This window comes from Ambystoma mexicanum, chromosome 10 (assembly GCF_040938575.1).
Source record: "Ambystoma mexicanum isolate Mex_15411 chromosome 10, UKY_AmexF1_1, whole genome shotgun sequence".
In the NCBI taxonomy this organism is placed as follows: Eukaryota; Metazoa; Chordata; class Amphibia; order Caudata; family Ambystomatidae; genus Ambystoma; species Ambystoma mexicanum.
The window spans coordinates 1,115,657,359-1,115,674,775 of NC_090932.1; the positions used below are offsets into that span (position 1 = coordinate 1,115,657,359).

The window sequence follows — 17,417 nt, forward strand, 5'->3', positions numbered from 1 at the left end:
CCAAAAAATTCACTCGGTCGTGCTTGTTTCTGTGTCAGTCATGGTATGTCATTGGCGCAAGACAGGTTAATGCGGAGGAGCAGTCAGAAAAGGGAGATAGGTTAAGGCACCAGGAAAGTCCCCCGTTAGTAAATACAAAAAAAAGCCAAGAGTAGTTGAAAGGGCAGTCGTAGAGACATACACTGGCTACCAGTGAGTTGCCTCACTGAAGAGGGAGAATGGACGTGCCCTTTGCAGTCTTAAAGAATGGTGCCAGGATGGAGTAAAAATACAAAAGATAAGATGTAAGGAGGGATCAGGGATGGGCGGCGGGCAAGGGAACCAGGGCAGGGAATGGGCAGGAGTGACAGAAGCGGCAGTGTGGCCACTGGGAATAACATAACCCGTGGAAAGATTACCCATGGAATGATAACCCTGATCTGGACGCCATCTTAGAGTACTCAGTGCAGGCGTGATGTGGTCCTGGGCTTTAAAATAGAGGAACATCTGATTTGTTTTGAACTAAATTGACTTGCCCAATCAGCTTCTTAGGCTATCCTGACATAGACGGTTTACAATAGTCGAGTTTGCTTACGAGGAAGGCCATATTTTCGCTCTTGTTCTGATATGAATGGCCTTTTGTGTGTGCTCCATTCTGTACAGTCTCTGCCAATAGTGTGCTCTTATTCCGCCCCCATGCCTTGGGCCTTTGCTTTCCAACTAATTATGTGCACAGGCCTTTTGGAATGTCTTTGAATGACTGCATTTATGACAGTTTTCCCTCTGCAATTCTGCACACATCACCCGTAGACGAAGGGGCGTGGTGGAAGGGAGGGTGGATTCCAAGCTCACACATTTTTCTGCTATTATAGAGCCACACACGTACAATGCGATTCATTGGAGCATTTCCCAATTCTTTCTCTTCATTTGTACTATCATATCCTGCTTCATGTAGGTTATTGACCATTAAGGATTGTTTCCGCTAGTAGAACAAGGAATGCTGATACACATTTTTCTAAGAAACCTACATATTTATTACGCTTTCAGTGGGAGGGAAATGTGGAGTCTCCACAATTATCTTGTTTCCTGGTTCTGCCATAAGCTCACCAAGGCACCATTTACAACCAATGGCCCCTCCCCCATGGGTGTAATTTAAGGGGGGGACAGAGGTCCCACTTCTCAAAAATCTGAACTTCGTTCTTTTCTTAGTGACAACGCTCTCCAGTATATCCACAACCTACCTACACACACTCTTTGGACCTGTTATTCATCTCCACCCCTCTCTCAGCCACTAGTACTACTGTCACATCATCCATATCTGATCACTTAATTGTTTCCACCACAATCTCCTTTCCACCCTCTGAGCTTTCCTCACTAGTTGCTTCACCTTTTACTAAAAGGAAATGTAAACCTCCTGCCATCCCCCCTTTCCCTCTGACCTGCAGTTTTCATTCTTCTCCTTCACACCTGATGCCTCTTCCACCAACACTGCCTTCTCCAGCTTCCAATCCCTACTATATGACTCACTCACCTCTCACTTTCCACTGCTAAATTTCACCCCTAAGTCTCAGCATCCTCAATCATGGGTCACCCCATTCATTCTCTCTCTCCACACAGACATGTGCCGGCTGCTGCGCAGATGGAGACGTACCCGCTCACATGAGGGCCTGCAATTCTACTTCTCTGCCCTGGACTCTCTCAAGTCCACTCTAGATAGAGCAAAAAGGGAATTCTACCTAACCCTCACTTACTCTCAATCCAACCATCCTCGCTGGTTACAGGGCACCCTAAACTCATTCCTCACTCCTCCTAGATGTATGACTATTGTGACATGTCCTTATATCTCATACCTTCTCCCAAAGGGGGAACCCTTCCCATGGGGCAAGGGCAATGCAGCCACAGTCCAATAGACCCTCTGTGGGTGGTTAACCGTGGGAGGATCACATGGGTGGGGAAATCCCTTATGGGACGAGGGACGACGTTACAGGGAGAACGCAATATGTAAATACCCCATTATCCACTCCCTTACCGTCTTACCCTATTCAGGGCAACCCAGTCCCTCCCTCCTTTAAGTATTATTGTAAGGCAGAAGATAACAATTCCTTACCTTACACTGAGACGAGGGAGAACATGACTACTCATGTGAACACTGTAACTGGAAAACTGAGACGAAGAAGAGGCGCAGAGTAAAAAGTGATAACGCACAAGTCCAAGCAGCGCAGTCTAGTCAATTTGAACAATTGGAAGTATAGGAGGAGCCGCAAGAACAAGCAGGGACCCGAGAGAAAGAACAATGCAGACCTAGACGCTGAGGCGAGGGTAAGCAGAAGCGCAGAAGATCCCTAGCGGAAATAACTGCTCCACAAACCTGTGAGGAGAAACTCCTGGCGTTGCAGCAGACTGGAGAATGCAAGAGGGAAACGTTGCACTCCCCAGGAAAACATTTCGAATGCGGAGCCGCCACAGATGGCAGAACCACTGCAAAGGGCCGGGAAGATGCACATCAGACTACAGGTGCCCAGGAAGACTCGAGACAATCGTGGACTGTGAAAAAAGGCACAAGGGTTGTTAGGGAGATGCAGGGACACAGAAAGGTTGGTGCAGAAGTGTCAGCAAGATCCAGAAGACAGGGTCTGCGACTCTGACAGATGAGAGAGAACTTTAACATATCAGAAACCGCCCTATGAAACTTGGTAGGGAGTATACCAAGTATATCAGAAAACAGAATATGAGGACTCTGGGACTTGCACCCATATGAAGATTAAACCATTTGACATTTTCACAGTTGCAGTACCTGGCAGGTTAGTGAACCAGGTCGACTGTGAGAGAAGCTGGAGCCAGGGGGAGGGAGCATTCCCGCTGGGTTTTGTGAACACTATACCAAGCCAAGAAAAGTGACGGCATTCTCTTGGCACTTTGAAGAAGCTGAAGAGAAATCAGGGTAAGGGCATCACCCCCCCTGGTGTTTGGGAACATTTTGGAAAGCCAAGAGAAGGGAGACATTCTCTTGGCCTTGTGAGGACCCAACAACCTTTTTGGGCACAAGATTGCACATCCTTTGGAAGTTTGTTTCTGGACCATTTGAACTTTGTTTTACAAGCTGGAAAAGAGCTTTTAAACCCAAGTCCAGAAGAAGAAAGACATGCTTATGAGCTAAAGAAGATCACATTTCATCTTAGCCTAAGCTCCTACTGTAAGGGCTGGAAATAGGTTTCACACGACGGTGGACATTTTTTTCTTTGGACATTCTGGGATAGTTAGGTTTTTGCCAACCCTCATTTCGTTAATACATGTTTATAGCAATAAACATGCCATCACTGTGTTAATCTCTTCTGCACCCTTACACTTTCAACTCCACTCGCATAGCTAATGACCTAGCTGAATACTTCTAGGCAAACATTTCCAAAATAAGAGACTCTCTCCTGACGTTGCACACACTCCTTCCTCCTACATTTTAAATTCTGCATACTCTACCATCATCCTCTGCCTCTATCTCCCACTTGTTCTTTCTTTTTTTCTTTTATTGTACAATTTTGGTTAAAATAAACCTTATACACGTTTATTATAACATTTGAAGAATATTTAGAAAAATACACCATTGCACACATTAAAAGGTGGGTAGTAATATCTTTCTAAAATACATAAAAGAATCGGTTAAAAAAATTATAAAACATGATTTAAAATGACTATATACCTGATTGTACCTGATAAAAGACTGAATCACTTCATGGTAAAACACGCTCATGTTAACACATAGGCACCATATGGTCCTCTTCACTTTCTAACCATTGAGTTGCAATGGAAATTGAGGGTGATTAGTGCGTGTTCTAGGTCTTTTATACAAGTATTGACACATTTCCATATGTTGTACACAGCTGCCATGATTACGACTGATTCAGCACCATCTCCCACTTTAGTCACACTAATACTGACAAAGTGCTATCTCTACTGATGAAAGGTGACCCCTCTTGTTCCCCATCCGACCCTCTTGCTCCTCAGCTAGTCAAACAGATTGCCCTTATAGGGGCCCCTTAACCTGCTGAACGCTTCAACCTGCCCTTCCACTCCACTTGCTTTCCCTCTGTTTTCAAAATAGCCACAGTCATCCCTCTCCTAAAAAAGCAAGGAGATGACCCAAACCTACTGGCTAACTTTTGCACTGTGCCTCTCCTTCCGCACAGATCAAAAGTGCTTAAAAGGGGTGTGTTCAAGTATTTTACCAATTTCTTAGATAGCCACAACCTTTGAGACCCCGTACAAGCAGGTTTCCACGTCTGTCACTCCACTGAAACTGCTCTCATAAATGTCTCTGACTCCATCGACCCCTGCTAAGCACTCCAACCTATCCGCTATCCTCATTCTCCTTGACCTGTCTGCTGCTTTGTATATCACTCTGATCTCCTTAATACTCTTGTTCTTCTTGGGATTTGCAATTGAGCACTTGACTGGATTGAATCCTACCCTGCACCTCTCTGTCTCCTGGAGCAACAACCCCTTTGAACTCACTCCTCTAACTGTTGGTGTTCCACAAGGCTCTGTCTTGGGTCCACTACTCGTTACACTCTACACCTCTGCTCTGGGGGCACTAATCTATTCTTTTGGGTTCTCATACCATTTCTTTGTGTACGACACGCAAATATTCTTCTCGTTTCCTGAACTCTCCTCTGATTTCTCTATCAAAATTTCCAATTGTCTCTCTGCCATAAAATATTTGATGGCATCGCACTCTCTGATGTTAACCTCTACCGCAACTGAGGTGCCCTTCTTCCCTGCCAAAAGCTCTCTCTCATATCTACCTCTGCATAACCATTTCCCACCCGACACTCTCATCTACTCTTCTTCAGCTAGAAATCGTGGTGTCATCTATGACCCTTCTCACACCTTCTCTACTTTCATCTCCAAAACTGGAACAGCAGCTCGCCTCAACCTCCTAAATATTAAGAAAATCAGGCACCTCCTTCCTTTCAACACAGCCAAGCATTTCTTAACTACTCTTGTGTTCTCTAAACTGCACTACTGTGCCAGCATCCTCTTTGGTCTACCCGAATGTGCTTTCTGTCCTCTCAACTAGATCATAAACTTCAATGCAAGGACTCTCTTTGAACTCTCTCACTTCACACCTACTTCCTCATACCATCACCAGACTGGATGGCTGATGATGCAAAACAGTGGCAGATTTGAATTTCTTTTCCTCATTCACAAATCTATCCATTGTAAGGTACCACTCTATCTATCCTCCTCTAACCAACTCTACAAGCCTTCTTGATTACCCATGTGGCTACTCGCCCTCTGTGTGCTTCCTCTCGCTTCCACTCTTTCTGTCATCTTGCTCCACTCACATGTAATTCTCTTACCCCGGACATCTGAGAAACAGTCCACATGGATTTGTTCAAAACCAAACGAAACGCCTACCTCCTTGCCCCAGAAGTACCCTCTTAACCTACCTCTCATCTGCCTGCTAGTGAACATCTTTCACCTCCCCTCTAACCTGCCCCCGTCCCTCACTCAGTCCGCCTCCAAACTAGCACTTCGCCCATCATGATCACATCCCGAGCACAGCTGGCTGTACCGCCTACCTGCAAATAAAAATGTCAAGTGTTGGTTGTCCTTAATCTATGTATGTCCACTTATGTATTGTTCCTGGAGACTGTTCCATTTAGTCCCCTGCACAAGCGGGTCAGAATGTCACTCAAACTCACCTCATTGTAAGAAGCTTGCTGCTTCCCATCGAATCTGATTTCTTATCTATTGTACTTTTTTTTGTGATCAAAAGAGTATTGTTCCTCCTGTGTATAAATAAATACAATTCTAAAAAAAGGTGTGTGGCCCCCCAGCTTTGGTGGTACTTATCCACATCCCCATTATTTAGCATAGTTGCCAACATAATAAAGCATGCAAGAAGGACAAGGTGAGGAAACGGTACCAAAGCAATCCTTCTATAAAGGTATAGAGTGAGCCTTTCTTCAGCTTGCAGTGCCTTTAATGAAGTCTGTAAACAGTCACAGGGCTTTGACCTCCTGTTGCCTCCTCAGTTCCTAGCTGCCTGTGGGACTGCGCAGGCCCTCTGTCTCCTGGGGGCCTTGCACCCCTCTCCCACCTTCGAACCATGAATGGGATACTGCTGAGTCCCTAATGGCACACCCAATTCCTGAACTTGTCTACAAAGTTGAAAGGGCAGATATTTGTCAGCTGTGAATAGCAGCAAACCCTCTAATGTAACATCAGCAGTTGAGTAGTAAGAGTTGGTGGGGGCTTTTGTTTCAGAAAACCCCCACGCGTCTTCCACCCATAAATCTGCATCTTCTCTCAAGACATTTAAATCGAGTAAATAAATCACCCCATGTCCCATTTTTAAGCTAATTTATTTCCATTATGTCATGGACACAAAAGATTTTTTCTCTATTGGAATTTAACATTTTCTTGACATTTGGCATAATCACAAGGTGCAGGTGGTGTTTCTTTAAATCTTCACATTAAGTTGCAGGACAAAGTGTGGGATCATTATTTTTTAATTACTCAGCATTCCGTTACTTGTATACTACCAGTCGGAATGGGAACTATAAAGCTATGATAGTGCACCTTTTGCTCAATGGCCCTCATTATTAGTTTGGTGGTATCCCGTCACATTTACCGGAACCTGATATCCCGGAATTTCCAGCATATTACAGGTGCCGTCAACGGTAAGTAATACTCCATGGGGGATTAACGGTATTACCTGCATGGTAATATCAGCTGTTTTGTAACAGAATTACACTGCCACTTTTTTCCTGCATCGCCAAACTTATAATGAGCCGCAATGTATTTCAACATGGATTAATATTATTTGTTAGATGTGTTTATTTTTTTACAAACCAGAGGTAAGAAGAGATGTGGTCAGTCAAGGGCCGAAATTGCAGACGGGGCTCAAATCCCAGCTTCTCCACGTTACACGTGGAACACTTGTGTATAGGCGCGTTATAAATGCCATATCATATTATAGTGTGTGATCTTGATAATTTTCTCTTATTGCACCTTCTCTGCCAAAATTGCTTGTCCATAGAAGTGATTCAATTTAAAGCCTATACTTTTAATATTAGCAACCAATCGTACAAACTTCAAAAGGTTTGTGTTCCTGACAGCTGCTTTTTACATATTACCTGAACAATGTTAGTATTCTTACAATTTAAGAGTGCAACAGAATTACATTCATTTTTTTTGTCAATGTGCTTTGAAGTTTTTAACTGTTTATCATGGAAAGGTTGTTTGTTTCTATGACCTCCATAAGAAATTGCTAATCCCCCTTTCAGCTCTTAACGCTGCACTGCAGCTCTTCCCACTGCTCACCCACCACCAGATCCTCACATTACCCACCAGTGCAGGCACCACCCGCTGTCCACCAGTGACAGCCCTTTACACGTTCTGTCAGTGCACAAATCAATAGTACCTTATGCCAAAGCGTTTTGTAGGTCTATTACAACCATAGCACCAAAGACCTTGACCTGAAAAGGCACTCATTTAATAATAATAATAATAATAATAATAATAATAATAATAATAATAACAATAATAATAATTTAGCATTTAAATAGCTCTACGAACCCTCGGGCATCTGAGCGCTGCTTATTATCACCCACGGTGGGTGGTGCTCAATATTCCTTCCAAAATGTCCTGAGCGAAACGTCCCTTCTTCTGCCCTAGCCCCTTCTTTCACCCCTTTTTTTCACCTGCCTCGCAACTTTCCATTAGCTATCGCGCCCCCCCCCCCCAACTATTTCAGCAAAACTACTACACTGCCTCCCCCATGGACGCTGCATGCCACAGAAGCTCCTGGATAAAAGAAGGGCCCCAAACACTCTGACCATTTTTTTCTGTTCCTGCAGAGAACTTCTTGAAGTTGTGCACCGGAGAATTCGGCTTTGGCTACAAGGGTTCGACGTTCCACCGGATCATCCCGAGTTTCATGTGCCAGGTTTGTGGGGCAAGCCATTTTCAATTAACTTTAGATCTTATTGCTGAAGCCTGTATTATGTCATAGCAGGATTTAAAGGGCATGCATTTGGTAGGGGAGGGGGCGTGTTCGGCACTCACCCCTGAGTGCAGAGAACTTTAGAGGTCTGCAAAACTAGACAGCATGGGGGCTTGTGTTGAAGCCCCTGAGCAGTGGAGTCATTGTGTTATGGTATTGGGCATTTGTATAGCGCCCTCTACCATTGGTATGATCACAAAGCGCTTTGGGTTGAACGCCGGCGGGGACCCTAGTCCAGGTCAGTGGAGGAAGTAGTGTAGTAAATAGCGCTTCAGTGCATGACATGTTGGGGGGGGGGGGCATGACATATAAAGGAACGGGGACCCTGCCACATGAGGTGGACAAAATGGTGTGCCACGAAAGTTGTGGGGCACAAACCCCTTTGCCTCCCCTAAAATGACGCCCATGCTCCCGGAAGGAAACCCACTGGCAGACGCTTTGTTTATATTGAAGGAGCATTGTACGGGGAATGTGCTCAAGGTTACATTTAGGTGTGTTTGTTTTTTCCTGCCTTCGCTTTGGAATAGCTGAGTGAACTCTGTTCTCCGTTCAGTACCACGAATATGCTGGCGCGACCCTTCGCGAATGACTTCTTAGTGCACCTTTTGCTTCCGTTGCCTGCGGCCTGAAGCGGTTCCCATTACAATTTGGTACTTTAGAACGCTTAAAATAAATAAATAAATACAAACATGCTAGCACAGTGTAAATCGACACACAAAGCAATGCAGCGAGCACTGCCACAATCAACCTGTAGGTGTCACTATTATCATTATCAAGGGGCCATCTTCGCCGTTCTCAAAAGAGAACACCCCTTGACAATCCTTCATTTCACCCATGGGGGTCTCAGCTCACATTTTGCAGGAAGTTACAGATACCCTTAGCCCAATAACTCCCCTCGGTGTTTGGGGTGTGAAAGAATAAAACAATCCTTCACAAAAGCAGTACAGGGTACAATTATAGAACATTTAAGGCCCAAAACAGGGCCACAAGGATACGTTTCCAATGAAAACACAAATGGCCCAGTGAAGCAAGCTTCGACAAAGCCAATAGTTTTGTCTGTTGTATGCAGAGATCAGTGAGCAGGAGCTATCAGGAACAGAGTACCACTACTTTTATTTTTTAATGCTAACAGTTCCACTACTTTTTACAACCACTTTCACCATTCTGGAACTGCACCTTCCAAAGTTAAAGCACATGTCTTCATTTTACCAAGCTAAGGAAGTGAAAACCAAACTGAAATCTGTTTCACCGTACACTCATGCCTGGATGCAATCTCAAATAGGATGGACTCTATTTGGCTCAAGCTTAATTCTCGCAAGATGGAGGAGGTCCTGCTAGCACTAAGAAATGATCTCCTGAGACCCCCCATTTCCTCCTGATTTTTGGAAAGTGTGTCTAGTTGCTGTCTCAGGTTAAATACTTAGAAGATACAAGCACCCAGAGCAAGACTGAACTACAAATCCCCTCCAACTATTCATGTTCTCCATCTTCTTTGATGATATCGTTTATAAAGGTTCAGGCCGTTTCCATGGGATTTTATTTTAACATTGGGTTAAGGAATGTGCCCCTTCATGCCACTGTGCAAGTTTGTAGTTGTACTAAGAGTCTTAGTGACTTGTCATTTGAGCAACAGTAATGCACTCCTGCGGACTACTTCATTACCACAGACTCTTCATCCCTAGGCCTCTGTCAGACCAGAGGAGATCAAAGACGGTCAGTCATTGGATCCCTGCTTTGTAATAAATTACCAAATTCTATCCATCACGACTGAATGAGAATGAGAGGACTGATGAATGGGAGCGAGGGAGGATGGGTGGATGAATGATTGAGAACAGATGAACGGGCAAGGCGGTGGTGCTGGAGGGATGAAGGGGAGATTATGATGACAGATGAATGAGTGAAAGCTTGAAGGCATATCACAGTGTGAGGATGTATGCCCACATAAATGCAGAAGAGTGATATGGATGAATGGATTATTAAATAAGCATGCAGAGATGGACAAATCAGTGTCAGGATGGGCAGAATTAATCAGGGTATGAGAACTGGTGAAGGAGTGTGAGCAGTGGCGTCGCCAGGAATCAAATTTAGGAGGGGCACAGAGGGGGCCAAAGCCAAAAGTAGGGGGGGCACAGACAAAAGTAGGGGGTGAACATGGTCACTGCTCATCTTAGGTAGGGGAGGCACAAGCGGGGGCACAGGGTTTCACCCCGGCCTCCCCATACTCCCCCTAGTGACGCCACTGAGTGTGAGGGTTAGCAGTGTGAAGTCCCCAGCAAGACCCGGTCACGTGATTCCACTGTTTACTGTTCAGCAGGCAGGAAAAGTGAGTGCATGCAACACAGTTTGCAAAGGTAGGAGAGCAATGGCTCATGTGCTGGCTAAAGAAATGCCAGGAGCATTACAGGATGCATGAAGGTGTTTAATCAGCATTAGCATCCTGGAAGGGGCCACTGGCCAATCAGGATGCTTGGAACGTGGGCTGTATTGTATAGTACAAGCCCGCCACTCAAGCAGCCTGGGTGCTGCTGGCCAGCGCCCCCTTTCTCTTCCCCACTCCTCCTTCACCACTTAGCACCTGTGTAGTTCCCTACTTCCTTAGTTTCCGACACGGGTGCTAAGAGTGTGTATTTAAAATTTCAACAAAAAAAAGGAAACAAGTCTTTGCTGAGCGGCACTGGGCAACGCAGTGCTTACCCAAAGTCTGTCTTCAATGTTCATGACGTCACCTAGGAACTTGAGAACAATGGTGTGCGGGGCCATGCAACAAAGGTAAGTATTTTAGTTTTTAACACACCATTAGCCCATGTGTAGGGAACCACATGGATGCTAATGGTGATATGGCCCTCAGCAGTGGGCTGACCCTGTCAGTAGCTCAGGCCCTTAACTAGGGTGGCGGGCTGTTACCTACAGGGTTGACCCGCGGCCTCGCGGTAGATCACCCCAGCCAATGCCATCATGAAGGAGCGCTAGGCCGGCAATTTACAGGAGGCCTCACAGAGTAAACGGGGGCCTTGCAAAGGTAAGTGAGAATTTGTTTTTTTTAAGTTACTATCCATGCCACAATGCCTCCTATTCATTTTCTGATTTCTTTCAACGCCTGAAGTTTTTTAGTCAGGGCCCTTCTGTCTGGTCATTCTCACCCCGAGAACATTAGACTGGGGGTCAGAATTCAGTGGAGTGAAGAAGCAAGTGTCAACAGCTGTCTTCAGACACATCCTGGGACCAAGCTTTTTCACAAGTGGTCTTGTTTTCTTTTCAAGTGCAGCAGTTCATCACCTCTTACTATGTGGAAGTATGTTTTGTTTCATCAAGTTTGTCACCTTCCCAAACCTTCCTTGCGTTCGAAATTCAACATTCCAGAATAACAAACTAATAACACAATACCCCTTTACACAACCACCGATTTAATGTGTTGCTTTTGGAAAATGTGCTTTCTCTGTTGTGCTCATTTCTCCTCTAAAAGTGAACCGTGCTTGTTTTGCCAACCATTTTTCTAAAACCTCGTTTATATGGTCACATTCTCTTATGAATCCCCTGCCGGATGTTTCACAGAAAAGCCAAACAAATGATTGACATAATGTTTGCTGGGCCGGGGTTGAGGGGTCCTCTGAAAGATGTGTTGCACCCCCTTTCCCCAGGTTAAACACTCAAAGTTATGCCGAGCATTTTACCCGCATGCACTATACATATTTGGGTGGGACTGGAGGCTAGGCGAGTCTGCTTGACATGACAATTCATATTTGTGTCAGGCTATTGTAGGCCCAGGTGTATAATTTGGAAGCAGAAGTGCTGGATTCTCCATTTTATCAGAAATTGCCTATTGATGGTCAATTCACCACCTCTCTCTGTATCTCAGTCCATATGTGTCAACATTTGGAGTGCTTAAAACATAGACCACCTTAAGAAGAGCTATATAAAATCAACCATCGGCAAGCCATGAATTTTGGCTGAGTGAGACAATGGGCCTCATTACGAGGTAGGAGGTAGCCATGGCGCTGTTAGCGCCACGGCTACCCGCTTACCGCATTCCGGGTCTGTGTTCCCGGAATAGGGATTTACCGGGTCATTCCGACCTTGGAGCACCCGGTAAGTCCATAGGGCTCAATGGGAATGGGGATGGAGCTAATAACGGGCCCGCTGTTAGCGGGCCCGTTATTAGCTCTGAAGTCCCTTAACGGGTCCCTTCCATAACGCCTGGCAAAAACCAGGCGTTGAGGAAGGGACTTGCTAAGGGACCTCGGAATAGGGTGGTAAGGGATTACCGGCACCGGTGTCCTTACCGGTGCCGGTAATCCCTTACCGCCCACCTCGTAATGAGGCCCAATGTGAGGTTGTAAGGATTGAGGCAAAATGGGGCGAGGGTAAGAAGGGTCAAGAGGAGTGAGGGAAAGAGGTCTAGTGATTAGCATGGAAAGAGTGGAGCTTTTCATGACACTATCTGCACATGTATGGTGAGGTAGAAGACAGGTGGTGCAGGGCAAAGGGATGGAGACAAATCGCACTAACACTTTTTTTTTTAAAAAAAAAAAGCATTTAGGAGATGTACCGAAAGTTATATGTTAGAAGATGGATCCAGTCGAAACTATTAGGAAATACTAAATTGAGTTTCTGGCAGGGTGCTCTATCCTCAAGTGAAAACTGGAGACAGACTCCTTTTGAGTGGTAAGCAGCTCATGCTGGTAAACTTCCAACCGAAATCTAACAAATGGCTTCGACTGGATCTAGATGAAGCACATGGTTTTTAATAATAGAAATGGCCCAGTGAAATAAAATAACCACAGGACCTTCCTTGAATGCAATTCAGGAGATGTATGGACACACATCTGTGAACATCTGGATACATTCGAAAGCCTTTGGAAACGGTTAACTGGAATGTATGCCAAGACATTCCGATTTGTCAATTGGCTTCTACAGGATCCAGTTGCTGGCATAGAGTTTATTTGACAATCATGTAACAGATACAAATGGCAGAAGTTAAAAAGGGACCAATTGCATGCACCATCAGAAATGTGTTTTTGGCAATCTGTAAGATTCGTGCTTTGTGAATTAAATGCAGGGAACACATATGGTCATAGCTGGTCCAATAGCCCAGCGACTAGAAGGCTGCTTTGATATCTATGCGAGCCTGTTGACGCAGGTTCGGATCCCGGCAAGGCCAAATTCAGCCTTTCATCCTTTGAAAGGTCCATAAATGAGCACCACACTCCGTGGGTAATAATAAGCAGCAGCTCAGATACCTGAGGGTTCGTAGCGCTATATTAATGCTAAATTATTATTATATCCTTAAACACGTTGCCACGGCTGGAGTCTTTGCTGTTCCCAAACCTAATATAAATAAGTAATCTTTTAATTTCCATGCACAAAGTACATTTTCTGTAATGCAAAACATTTTATCTACGTGCACTTACATTTTTGCAGCTTTGATTATTGTTTGATAAATGTTTCCTGCTTCCGGTCTTTACATTTATTTGCGTCTTGAAGGTATTTTAAAAAACAATACAGCATAGTGAGACAAACCCAAAGAAACCAGAGTTTTTCCTGTTGCTATAAAATATTGCATATAGAGGTGTATGGGTGTTTCAGGCTGTATAATTTAATAAGTAGAATTACCCTTGTTTTTTTAAACTTTTTGCTCCAATGTCAAAACCCTATCTGATGCAGCAGGAACCAGTAAAAACTACTTGCAACTGACAACTGAAATGTCCTCCGAGGTTGCATTGCATCAAATGGAGAGAGTTATCTTTGTGAAACCCTTTTCTATGATGCTTATTTTGTATGAGACAATTAGTTTAATTCAGAAATACGATCCCCATGCAAAAACTGAGTGTTCCCATGATTCCAGGAGGAGTAAGGACGCCATCAGCAGGGATCTGTCAATAACATTGGGTGACCAATCCTTACCTTTACTACAGAAGCACCCTGTCCATGGTCATTATCTTTTAATCTTATAAAATCACATTGTACACAGTCCCCAAACAATATGCCAAAAGACATCAGCGTCAATTCACTTAAAGAGTCTAAAGTGGGGTTTTTTTGAGTTCGCATTGGGGATATTGCGGTCAAAATGAGTGCATGCCTTCTCTTAGGAAAGCATTTGGAGGTGCAGACGTTGTGTTGCTTGGGGGGATTTGGCGGGCTCTAGCCCCGGGTCTTTTTCGTTGTAGCGCCGGATAGAAGATCAGGGGCTACAATCAAATGGCTAGCCGCGAGTCCTGACATTAGCGTAGCCCCAGAGTTTTTCCAGACCTAGCAACACTGCTGGCAGAGGATAATTGAGATGCACAAAGTTGAAGGGGGGATTTGTGGGGGGGAATGCCTCACTAATTGCCTCTCCTGTTCTAAACAAATGTCTACCCTCTTTAAAGAAGGGTCTTTGTAGACTTGGCCAGGGTGCATGCCACTGCTCTGATTATGTATCATGTGGGTGCATATTTTATTTATTTGCATTTTTAAAGCACTCACACAGCCCGGGGGTATTGAGGCGCTGTTACAGGAATATGTCTCTTAGTTGCGTATTTATAACGCGCTTAATACCCAGTGGTTTCTAAGCGCTGACACGGGGAGCAAACCTGTGTTGCTTCGTGTCGTCTTGTTTCCAAGGCGAGCACGTTGCCGCTGAGCTATCTTCCTGGGATATTATTCTGCTTTTGTTTGTTTTCCTTTCATTTTAGAAATGAAGTCTGATAACAAGATATTAGTCTTGTCACTCATTGCTTCCTATTATAGAGGACTCTCTCCCTCTCATAAGGTATTTTGGGCCATCTAGTGTTTGGCTGTGACAATACTTGTTTTCCTTTTGTGCTTCTTTATTTGACATGATTCGACTGAGAGCGAAAAACTGTCTGGAACGTTTTCTTGCCAAAGACGTTTGTGAACATGTGACCGGAGAAAGTGGTAAGATCCTGTATATACTAAGGGACCATTGAAAGAATACAAGGGTGTACTATCAAGGGTGGGGTTGGCAAGCTGCTTCTGTGGGAGTGGAAAGAGAGACTCATAATGTGATCTTACAAATAAGCACTGGGACGAGGAAGAAAGACCTGGTAGTAACTGTCTGAATGCTGATGCGCGTGTGAATGTGAGAGTGTATGGCAAATTAATGCTGTCTGCATGCTCGTGTGTAAATGGAGAGTTAATGGAGAATGAATGATGCTGTGTGAATGCTGATGTAGGTGTATGAACCTGAGAACGAAGTAAGAGTAAATGGTAATGTATGAATGCTGATCCGTGTGTGTGAAAAGTGAGAATGAATGTAGAATGAATGATTCTTTATGAATGGTGATGTGTGTTTGTGTGACTGGAGAGTGAATGAAGAATGAACGATACAGTATGAATGCTGATGCGTGTGTATGTGTGAATGTGAGAATGAATGACGAATTAATTAATGCTGATGCGGGTGTAAATGTGACAGTGAATGAGGAATGAATGATGCTGTTTGAATGCTGAAGCATGTATGTGAATGCTGGAATTACATGCCAGTAATCTTTATTAATCCTAGTACTCCTCTTCCTCGTCACAGTATTTACCTGTGTGGTAACCTTACCTCACAAGTAAGTACTGGGATGAGGAGGGGTAAGGCGGAGGTAATGATGGGATTACTTACAAGTACTATTCAATGCTCCTAGTCTTACCTTTCCTTGTCCCTGTACTTACCTGTGAGGTAAGGTTATCTCATAAGTAAGTACTGGTACCAGGAAGAGTGATGTGGAGATGATGTGAGAATGAATGAAGAATGAATGATGCTGTATGAATGCTGATGGCTGCGTGAATGTGAGAGTAGATAGGAAATTAATGCTGTATGCATGTTTGTTTGTGAATGGAGAATGAATGATGCCGTGTGAATGCTACTGTACATGAGTGAATCTGAGAATGAATGAAGAATACATTGTGCCATATGAATACTTATGCGTGTGTGGGAATGCGAGAAAGAATGAAGAATGAATGATGCTATATGAATGCTGATGCTGTGGGTGTATGGAGAGTGAATGAATAATGTATGATGCTGTATGAATGCTGATGCATTTGTGTGTGAAAGTGAGAATGAAAGATGAATGAATGATGACATACGAATGCTGATGCCGGTGTGAATGTGACAGTGAATGAAAAATGAATGATGCTATATGAATGCTGATGTGTGTATGCGAATGCTGGAATTACTTACCAGTAATCTTTATTACTTCTAGTCTTCCTCTTCCTCATCCCAGTATTTACCTGTATGGTCTCCCTACCTCACAAGTAAGAACCGGGATGGATAAGGGCGGGGTGGAGGTAATGATGGGATTACTTACCAGTACTCTTCATTTCTCTTGGTCATAGTTTTCCTCATCCCAGTACTTACCTGTGAGATAAGGTTATCTCACAAGTAAGTACTGGGACGAGGAAGCGTGATGTGGATATGATGTGAGAGTGAATGAAGAATTAATGATGCTGTAAGAATGCTGATGTGTGTGTGTGTGTGAATGGAGAGAGAATGAAGAATGAATGAAGCCATATGAATGCTGATGCATGTGCGTGAATGTGAAAGTGAATAAAGAATGAATGCTCTATGAATGCTGATGCGTGTGTGTGAATGGTTAGAGAAAGAAGAATGAAGAATGCTGTATAAATGCTTATGCATGTGTGTGACTGGAGGGTGAATGAAGAAGGAATGCATTATGAATGTGTGTATGTGAGAATGTAGAGTGAATGAATAATGCGGAATGAATACTGATGCACGTGTGTGTGAATGTGAGAGTGAATGAAGAATGAATGATGTATGAATGCAGATGCATGTGTGTCAGCTGGGCAGCAGGCCACTTGTTCGGGTGAGGGGGGGGGTTAGGAGGGCATCCGGGAATACGTTTTTTAAAATTGGTGAGGTGAATATTCGTCCAAACTGGGCACTAGTTTAGACACATATTCACAGTGACATGATTTTTTTTTTACTGGACATCATGGGGGAAGGCAACATAATGAGAGTTCCTACTGGTACTGGCCCACATTGGTGGGGCCTGTATGGACATGTGGCTTTACTATGGCCCACATGTTTTACTGGGCATCAAGAGTGAAGGCAGCATTATGAGTGTTCCCTCCCTCGTGAGACTGGCTCACATTGGTGGATCTAGTCTGGGCATATTACTTCACTGTGGCATGGCATTATTTCTGGGCATCAGGGCAGAAGGCAGCAAGTTGAGTCTTCCTACATGGTACTGGCCCAATCTGGACATATTTTCTTACTGTGGAATAGCATTTGATACTGGTAAAGTCAATAATAGTATGTTCTTATGAGGCAATACCACCATATACTGGTGCAGTCTCCATTAACATGTATGGGTACAGACACCTTTAAAATGTTTTTTATACAGGCATAATGAAAATGGACAATGCTCCTGTAAAATGTTGATGACTTGCATCTATTGGATTTTAACATGTATATCTCTACAAAAGCCACTGT

General features: G+C 44.1%; 1 protein-coding gene across 1 annotated transcript in view; it reads left to right on the forward strand.

The window, feature by feature from the left end:
- LOC138492044 (peptidyl-prolyl cis-trans isomerase F, mitochondrial-like) overlaps positions 1–17,417 on the forward strand; it is a 183,054-nt gene that overhangs the window by 133,636 nt on the left and 32,001 nt on the right. The window contains exon 3 of the mRNA XM_069618971.1: positions 7,839–7,927. Coding sequence (XP_069475072.1) covers positions 7,839–7,927 — 89 coding nt within the window. The remainder of the gene's footprint in view (positions 1–7,838; positions 7,928–17,417) is intronic.